Source organism: Genypterus blacodes, unplaced genomic scaffold (genome assembly GCF_046128005.1).
Source record: "Genypterus blacodes isolate CSIRO-AG114 ecotype Tasmania unplaced genomic scaffold, CSIRO-AGI_Gbla_v1 ptg000022l_1, whole genome shotgun sequence".
Lineage (NCBI taxonomy): Eukaryota > Metazoa > Chordata > Actinopteri > Ophidiiformes > Ophidiidae > Genypterus > Genypterus blacodes.
In genome coordinates this window covers 4,607,643-4,617,500 of record NW_027466835.1, presented here as the reverse complement: position 1 = coordinate 4,617,500, position 9,858 = coordinate 4,607,643, and the positions used below count along the sequence as shown (strand labels likewise).

Sequence of the window (9,858 nt, the reverse complement as noted above, 5' to 3'; positions counted from 1 at the left end):
GTTAATAAGGAGGCGAGGGGTCGAGACGCTTTCCAGGGAGACAGAGGAGCGAAGACAGAGGAAGTGCCGGCGTAAATGAAATTAAAGATGAGTTTGTTTTGGTCTCATTTCCTGAGGGCTGTAAGGGTTAATGACATAATACTTTCAATTACCCGACTCATTATCGTCATTAATTTAGGTTTGCAGAGAATGTTGAGCAAGGTGTGAGGGTGTGCGTGAAGGGAATGTGGCGGTAAAGTGATTGAGCGCCCCCTGTAGGCTCGATGCTGTAAACAGATGGAAATTGATGCGTTCACTGCTTTTTTCCGGGCTCCACTCTCGTCACCTTAGCTGCTCTTCCCGCCTTTCCCACAGTTCTAAGCGTCTTGATGAAACACAGTTAAAAAACGATTCAAATAACACACACTCCCCTCTGCTCACACACCCGTAGATGTTCTCAGCATGTTGTTCCCTTGTGTTTCTTACTCTTCGGTGATTAGAGCAGGAAAGCCAGAGAGAGGCTTTCATGACTGATGAGGCTCTTCACCCGGATCCAAACATTCAGGCGTGCAGCCGCGCGGTCCCACAGCAAGGTTGCGAGCACGAACCCCGCAGAGCTCAGACTGTTCTGGAAGGCATTAGACAGGAGCTTTGAGCTGCCGTTGGAAGTGAAAGACGGCACGCTACTATCGGTTTAAGACAAAACAAACCCAGAAAAACAAATCCACAGATCCTTAGCTGCCACCAAGGCAGCTAAGGATTGTTTTGTTTGTACTGAATCCCTCACTGCAGTACACAAAACAAACAAACAAAACACTGACATGTCTAAATCAAATAAGGCCCCATAGTAATACAGGTCCTATATAAATACGACTTTATGTGTAATGTTGAGCACATAAAGGATGAGGCATCGCTGCATTAATAAACTCCTTCGGCCGCTTTAAAGTGATTTGTTGACTGTGTGTGTGTGTGTGTGTGCGTGTGTGTGTGTGTGTATGTGTGTGGGCAGGCACTGACCTCTGAGGGCCACTCCACATGGACACACACACGCCTACCTTTGTATTGCTACATTTCTGAAGAGATTCAACTGATCAGACAAATTCACTCTTAAACCAGACTTGTGTGTGTGTGTGTGTGTGTATACCAACATTCATTGATTCATGATTCATTATCCCTGATTTATCCCTGATTTGGTTTCATAAAGCTCCGCCCCCCCTGAGCTCTGCTGACTGAATGGAAACCAAACTCAATCCTCATTCTAAGCAATAAACCTTAAGTTGATTCAGCCATTCGCTCTCTTTGCCACGCAGAGAGGGACGATTTAACACTGCAGCTCTACACACACTCGACTAACACACACACGCGCACACACACACAAGCACACTGCGGGTGAGACTGGTATTATAGAATATGTCACACTCTGTATTTGTTGACCTGTGGGCCACTGCACACAACACCTGTAGGCCAATATCTCTCTAATACACACACACACACACACACACACACACATGCACATGGTCAAATTCCACTTTTATAACAACAGCCAGTGTGTGTTATCAGAGCTGTTTGAACCCAACATTCTAACTCACCCTTGTGGCCATTTGATAGAAGTATGAAAACATCACTCAAGACATCCCATCACACTCCTGACATACAGACTCCATAATTGAAGCTGTGTGTTTGATAGAATGTATGGGCTAAACACACACACATACACACACACGCGCGCACACACACTTACACACAGACGAGCTCATTCACACTCTTGTTCACACCTACAGCTTGCTTAGAGTTTCACCCAATACACCCAACCTGAGTGTGTGTCTGCCATGATTGATCCAAACTGCGTTCCAGCAGCCGCAGCATGGCGAGGAAGGGACCACGGCGAGGCGGACTGGCCTCCCAGAACAAACATGAGCGGGTAAAAATGATTTTGGGATGGATTAAACGGTTTAAATAAGCTGTAGCGCTGATACGGGGCCTGGCTGATGAGAGAGACCTTTCCTACTAATGAATCCCTCTGGAACAGCCTGAGGAAAGAACTGTCAGATTAAATCCCCCCTCGGTAATGTGCGTTTGCATTTCCTTTGCTTAGTGAAATCGTTGAAATGAGTCATTAATGAAGAAAAAGGCAACAGCTTGTGTCAGGATTCCACAGGAGGGAACAATAACAAGTGTGAGTTGCGATGCGTGAATCTGTGCTGGAAAGGAAAGGTGCCAAAAAAAAAAGGCAAGATAAACATTTAAACAATCAAACATTTCGTTACATACATCAGAGAAACTAAACCATGAAGCCTTTACTCCTTACATGCATTCATACAACTCAATGTGACTTCATCAAGGTAAATCTAAGTGCACTGCTTTTGTTTTTCTAAGTGCACTGCTTTTGTTTTAAAGGGGACAATATATAATTTTATCATGATATATTATAATCATCTCATCCTTATGGTTTCACAGTGGAGAGTTTAGGTTCTACTTTATCAATGATGGAGCTCCAAAATCCTGACTCCTGAGCCTCACAGGAGTCAGATGTGACACAAACATGGTTTTCTTTCTCAGTTTCATATTCAGTCTTTCAGTTTTATAAGTAGTATTTTTAATACTATAATAATCATTATATGCAATGCTGACTGCCAGAATGAGGTCAGTTGAACAAGAAATATGTGAACAGTGTAAAACTCCTTCCTTCCTTGGTTAAAGTTGCGCTACCTACAAGTGTCTGTTTTAGCTCAGTGTGCACAGTAGGGCCACAGCAAGTTGGATCAATGTGTTTTTTCCACATTACAAAAAATTGAAAGTGCAGACCCCAAAATTGAACAACAACAATGTCGGCTTTGTCTCGCTCTTTCATCTCCTAAACTATTTAATTGATTGATTACTTGCTGATGAAGTAATAATAAGTAATAATTCTATTCATGACTTGAGATTGCACATACATATGAACACAGCCCCACACACGCACACACTCATACATCATATTACACAGTGAAATGAGACAAATGGTTTGTCTCTTTTGGCAGTCCCCTGCACTAGTTGCTAGGCAACATGGGGAGTTTCTAAAAGCACTGCTATCACTACTGCAGCAGGGAGGGAGGGGCATGATGGGATATACAGTGTGTGTGTGTGTGTGTGTGTGTGTGTGTGTGTGTGTGTGTGTGTGTGTGTGTGTGTGTGTGTGTGTGTGTGTGAATGGGGGGGGTGTAAGTAAAGCTGATAGTGGCATTCACAGATTCAGTTGCGCAGCAGAGCTGGTTATGTAATGCGCTGATCCCTGCTTTCACACCAACAAGCCCGCAGGTGAAACAGGATTCTCACCATTCTGTTTCCTATTTGTTGAGCAGTGAAATTCACAGAAGCACTTCATTCACCCAACAGCGGCGCACTCTGCCAGACACAGGGGGGGCGGGATGGAATAACGGGATTAAACAGAAATAGACACGCATCTGCACTGTTCATACAGTAGGATGGATCATCACTGGTCTGTTTACACACGGCACAGCGTCTCCAGTGTGACGACTCAGCCACTTCTTAGCACTAATCCCAGGGTGTCATCGTGTGTACTCAGCGATCAGATGTTCTCGCGTCGGTGTGTAAATGTGTCGGTGGCTATGTTCCAATTCAAGCGTTGAATCCTTTGTAGAGCGCAGCCCTTTGAGGTGACACATCCATAAAGTGGTGGGTGTGTAGCTTCAAGAAGGTTCCTGGAGTGTTGAGAGAGTTACATTGGCTGCAGTTTCACTTGATAGGAGACGATGGAAACTTAATAGTTCCTATCTTGCAACACTGCACCCGAGAACTAAAAGTGAAGTGAAAGCACTGTACCTGCAGTCTGGTTCCACCTGGTCAGACAGCAGTTTGGCTTCCTCACCAGAGAAGAGGAGAAGTGGATAATTGTAAATTGCAAACTAACATGTTGCAGCAAGTGAACAGAAAAGGAAAGAAAAGTTTAATGAGTTTGTCTGCAGCAACACGTTTACAGTAGACACAGAAGGAAAGAGGAGGAAGAAGGAGAGGGAGAAGGAGACTGAAGGCAGTTTGCTGTAGACTGCAACCACAAACAACAAGAAAAGGGATTAAAATGCCAATAAGAACCATTTCAAATGTATTTTCTATTTAGGTCCTGGAGTGTCTTTGTCATGGTTCCACTTCACGTGTTGTATGTAATTGTGACAACTGCCCACCAGCTCGTATTTAGGGATTGTTTCGCTTTTAAATAAGGTGCTAAAATTTATTTGACAACACCTTTTTCAAATGTAGCTCAGCGTATCTGCAGTTCTCACCATCAAAGCTCTGCACCATCCGGCCCCCTCGTACCTGCCTGAGCTCCCCCGCACGGATCCCTGTGCTCCTCTTCCTCTTCCTTCTGTCTCCTGCTCCCTCTGCTCGCCTCAGGGGCTGGAACTCGCTCCTTTCTCGTCGCTGCCTGCTATTATTGCGTTAGAACCTCAACCAAAGCAGAGGAGAAGCCCTGTCGTCAGTCCTGTCTAATGTTCTCGGGTAGGAGGTGTAGAGGCAGGACAGGGTGCAGCAGTCAGGAGGAGGAGGAGGAGGAGGAGGAGGGAGTCGATCATATTTTCTCTGTAATTCTTCTCAAGAGTGTAGCCCAAAGTTTAAGCGACCTCGACCTCGTCCTCCAATAGACAGGTGAGATGTTGCTGATCTGCTGTTTATAAATGCACAGTTGTGCATTTTGACTCAGTTATGCAACAGTATGTAGTTGCGTAACACTAAGTGTAAAAGTGAGGTTCTATTACTGCAAAGCATAAACTTTACTTGTTTAAGGAAACACATTGAGGGAGGATTGGCACACACTCACACACACACTACGTGATTACAGAACAAACGAGCCAAATAACCGCAAGAACTTTTTTTTGTCTCCCCCTCCGTGGGCAAGGGTATTGTAAAGGAATTGTGTGTGAGTGAGTGTGTGTGTATGTGTGTGTGTGTGTGTGTGTGTGTGTGTGTGTGTGTGTGTGTGTGTGTGTGTGTGTGTGTGTGTGTGCGCGCGTGTGTGTGTGCACATTACTCAGGAACTGCTGATCCGATTGGCTTGAATTCTTTACAGTAGAAGCAGAATGTGTCTGTGCCACCGTTTCCACCATCGTGTCTTCTGTCCATCTTTTCAAAGCTCGAAATCAAACGCGTACTTTACCCTCCTGCAGTACTTTATGGTTATGAAGGACATATTTGAGACATGATGAGAAGATGGCGGCTCCTCCCAGTGTCTCATGGATCTAGAGGGCAGAAATATGTGAAATTTGTTTTTATGGGATTCACATGAGATTAAATTTATGTAGAAACCAGTAGCGCGATCATTTTGTTGTTGTTGTGGTTTGATTTCTTACACCAAATTAACAAAAGCACTTATTTAGTTGTGTCTGAAAAACAGTTTATTTAACAAAGAAAAACAACAAGATGTTACGTGACTAGATTTTGTAAGTATGTTCCCAAAGCAGGAAACGTCAAACACAACGCGTCCTTTGTGTGTTGTTAGTCGCAATTCCTTGGGAGCTTTGATGTGAACCTGTCAAACTTGCAAATTAGTTTTTAAAAATTCATCACCAAAACATTGTGCTTTCACAATCACATAAAGGATTTTTGACACAAAAAACTCCGTTTGTGTGTTTTGAGTCAGGCAGACAACTGAGCACTGGAGGTTAAAGGTGGAAGCTACTTCACTGAGCTGGATTGCCAAAGGCAGATGAAGCCAAAGTTTGAGGGCCTGAGAGAACTCAAGCTTAGAGAGAAAAGAGGGTTAAAAGTTCAGGGAACATGGAGAGCTTTGCAGGGATATATATGGAGGATGAAACGCAACAGTGAGCTTGGAAAGAAAGAAAGACAGTCGGGACGAGCGGAAGGAGGTGAATAATTTGAGTGTTAGAGGAGGAGAAGATGAGGTCATTGATTACAAAAATATTTTAATTTGATCAGGCTGGAAATCCAAACGGTGCCTTCACGTCGTGCTCAGAAAATCCATATTTTCACAAAACACAGATCTGATTTGTTTGTCAGTCGCTGCCATCTGCTGGTGATACCTGCACATTACACCCTGAGGGATCCGCCAGAATTGTTTAAAACTTTTTTTATGTGACAGTTATGATGCCAAATATTACGTGCAAGATGAGCAAGAACTAAGGCTGGATTTCTCAGGGGGTTCATCCAGACATTTTAATAGTAATGGAGTCTTGTGATTTGTGCAATTCGTGGCAAATGAACCACACGAGTGGAAACAAACACAAACAACAGATTCAGTCTTAAAACGTTTATTAATGAGAAAATACTTTAAAATCAATTGAAATCTCGTCAACTCATTGAGAAATCACCCAACTGCCACCATCACCATCGTGGATGTGCCCGCGTCCGTGCGCCGACACGGGCGGACAGAAGCCGCGCAGCGTGCAGGCCAGCCGGGGGGAGCGAGCTCCAACAGCGCCGCCAAACGGGCTCGTATGTGTCGGTGGTCTCGTCTCCTCTCTGATCGGAGTTCTCGGTGCTCCTGCAGTATGCCCGTCTCGTTCTGGTGCCAAAGAGGCCATGGTCGGTTTCCAGGATAGGCCGTCCGATTTGCCCTGCGTGGGACAAGAACACACACTAGTAATGTTTAGGTGGGAAACACAACAAACTCATTATGGAGAGAAGAGGACTTAGGTATGTGCTGGGCTCACAACTTATCACTCAACCTCGTATTACGCAACGCATGAATGAACAAGCAGTTCTGCAGTGGCAGATGTGAGCAGAAGGTAAACAGCATCGACACAGAACGTCTAATCTGGAAACTTGGCACGTTTGAAAGCGGAGGAGTTTCCAGAGTGGAAGCAGACTGTTTGTTTGTACCGAGACCAGAAGAAAGAACGAAGAAGAAAGCTCTGATTTCACTCTCATTTGTGTCCTGTAATTAAAAGTACGTAGTTGAAATATGTATCAAACGGTGCGTAGTTTGTGGAAATAAGGAGAAGATGCCACATAGGAGCTTCAGTCCATCAGCCGCACTAATGTCAAGTTTACTAGAGGAAAACTGTAGACCCTGAACGCAGCACGACATGTCTGCAGCAGTCCGCTCCAATTAGCAGCAATGAAAATATTGACATTGTTTTTTTCTTAGTTCAAGTTCAGTTGATTAAGGAGTTAAAACTTATTTTACTGTGGAAAGCGAGCTTTAAGACGTGGTATGTATCTATAAAGTTTCTTGGGGATAAAGTGCACATTCTTTGTTGTAAAGTGTAAAAGGTCACCTCAGTGCAGTTCACTCTTTGGCTTTCTTCTCGCTGTTTTGGAACTTTTCCACGATTTTGCGCTCATGTCCCGAGGGGTTCGGTCTATTGGTGTTGTCGCTGGCCTCCTTCTTTGTCCTCCCTTTACGAGACGCTCCTTCTGTACGAGGGTATAGAACAAAACACGCAGACTTTACGCAAACAAATCACACAATAACACAAAGTAAGAAACGCTCAAAAAAACACGGGACATCTGGTGGAGATTTAAACACTCCAGGCAAAAACAGATTTGACAATACGACATATCTCACCTGTGTATTTATCCGTTAAGTTGTAATATTCATATTCGTCGTAGTATTCGCCCTCAAATGATGTTGGTTCGATGTTTTTCACGTCGACGTGACTCATGCTTGCTCTCTCACAAACTTCCTCCGAAACAAAATTGCAGTCAAGCTGTGAAAAAGTAACGGAAAGAGGAGAAGTTCGTTTGAAGTCTGAAGAAAACAAGCCGGACTTGAAGTACTCTTTCGTCGGGAAAACAACTGTCTCAAAACAAGAAGAAGATGTTGTTGCTGTCAGAACACCCAATGCTTTTATAGTCATACAGTAGCTCCGCCCACACACGCTCTCTTACTCACACACACACACACACACATACACAGAGGTTTCTTCTCTTAAAGTGCACTAAGGTTGCATCAGTTTTTGTGTGTTTTGTTTTCTAGTCGTTTCTGGAACATTCTATGTGTGAAACGACCACAGAAAAACATCCAAGATTCCAACAACATCTAAAATCATCTAAATCATCCATTCTTACAATTTTTGGGTTTTCTTCGCATATAAAATAAGCAAAGATCTCAAATAAGCTGGAAAGATCTGTGAGGTCTGTGGTCGATCCCTACACGCTTGCTCGCTTTGTTTGTTTGTTTGTTATTGGTGTGACCTACATTATGGTTTCCAGTCTGATCGAATGAAACTGCAAAAAAAAACCACCTCACTTGGTTAAAAAGCCAAACTTCTGATGCTTATTTTATCCGGCGGAGACGGGAAAGTCCCACATTTTCCCACCAAACCTGCTTACAAAAATAACCTCAATGACATCTGTGTGATCAAAGTGCAGCAACCCAGTGAGTGGTGGCATGAATCATAAACACGTGAATCATAAACACATGAATCATAAACCTGTGAATCATAATGGAAACTATCTAACTGTGAGCTCAGGGTGAATTTATTTATTATTATAGCTATTTCAAACCGTACAGATACAGTAGGTGTAGGATAAGAGTGTTTTCAGCCGGTTGTGTGTGTTCTGTGTGTTGTGTTCAGGCACGTGTCAGCTGACCTTCATTGCTGCTGCAGACTAAACTAATAATGTTCTCTCTCAGGTTATCGCTGCACTAGTCACACAACTCTGACCTGTTCTGTGTCCCTGCCTTCCCCCAAATGACCTCAATCTGTCCATTTGCCCTCAGAATGTGTGTGTGTGTGTGTGTGTGTGTGTGTGTGTGTGTGTGTGTGTGTGTGTGTGTGTGGTTGATAAGGTGGATGAGATCAGTTGCTCCCATTTCCACATTCACATAACAGTTTTCAAAAGCTTATAATGGGTTTCTTATTGTTGTTTTATGGTTCTATCGATTCATATTAACTACGAATCCTCATCAGTCTGTGTGTGTTTACATGCACGCACACACACACACACACACACACACACACACACACACACACACACAGCCGGGTTAAAGGGGATAAAGATGGTCAGGTATCTAAGTTACTGCAGGTTACAGCCAAAGGTGAGGAATGAATGAGGTCACTGACGCACGTGTGCACCATACACACCGTGCCTCTACACACACACGCACACACTGACTTACTGAGCTGGCAGCTGATGTTAAATCTCTCATCTATACATTCACAGGACTGCAGTTATGTTTACGGAAAATCTGGCCCGTAGCTTTTAGACTCGGACATTTGTCATAAAGGCAGCAGGCCAAACAAATCACAGTCTGCCGTTGAAGTTGCCTCACTCTGTAATTATAAGTCTGAAAATACAGAGAACTCATCACCATCTGGTCAAACTGCGGCGAGGCTTCAGGTTTGAGTCTAAGGATTTGATGTCGGCTTGCAAAGTTCCATGTAATCCAGTAATTCTATCATGCGAGTCAACCTGTAGCAGTAATTAGATTAATAAATTAGATATAAAATAATATCAAAATGTAGTGTTGATTTGAACAGAACAAGTGTGTTTATAGTTCATATGATATGTCAATCAGTCATTAGAAAGTGTTTGTCTGAGTGTCATAAAGCATTATCAGGGGAGATTAAAGTAGCAGTAAAGTCTCATTAATCATTATGAGACATTTCACTGCAAACTGTCAGTCACAACAGAATCTGCTGTGCAAAGACGGATGGATTCTTTTAATAAAAAACTGTGTGGAAGTGAGATGAGAATGTTTGCAAGCAGAGGGCGTCTGAGTCAGATCGACAGCTGAGAGGGAGAAAAGCTGAGAGCACACACACACACACACACACACACACACACACACACACAAACACACACACACACACACACACACACACACACACACACACACATCCTTCAGTCCCAGGAAAGGAGCCAGCGAGGAGGCGCTCAGAGCCTCCACACTGCAGAACCTGCCAACTCAGAAATACT

General features: G+C 43.7%; 2 protein-coding genes across 2 annotated transcripts in view; both read right to left on the bottom strand.

Annotated features, from left to right (window-relative positions):
* doc2a (double C2-like domains, alpha) overlaps positions 1 to 9,858 on the bottom strand; it is a 62,597-nt gene that overhangs the window by 48,158 nt on the left and 4,581 nt on the right. Inside the window, exon 2 of the mRNA XM_076142739.1 lies at positions 6,985 to 6,996. The gene's annotated coding sequence lies outside the window, so the exon portion shown is untranslated. The remainder of the gene's footprint in view (positions 1 to 6,984; positions 6,997 to 9,858) is intronic.
* nupr1b (nuclear protein 1b) lies at positions 6,227 to 7,767 on the bottom strand. The gene is made up of 3 exons (XM_076142742.1): positions 7,502 to 7,767; positions 7,212 to 7,350; positions 6,227 to 6,548 (listed from the first exon to the last, which is right to left on the bottom strand). The coding sequence occupies exons 1-2, from the start codon at positions 7,596 to 7,598 to the stop codon at positions 7,223 to 7,225; spliced, it is 225 nt and encodes a 74-aa protein (XP_075998857.1). The 5' UTR covers positions 7,599 to 7,767; the 3' UTR covers positions 6,227 to 6,548; positions 7,212 to 7,222.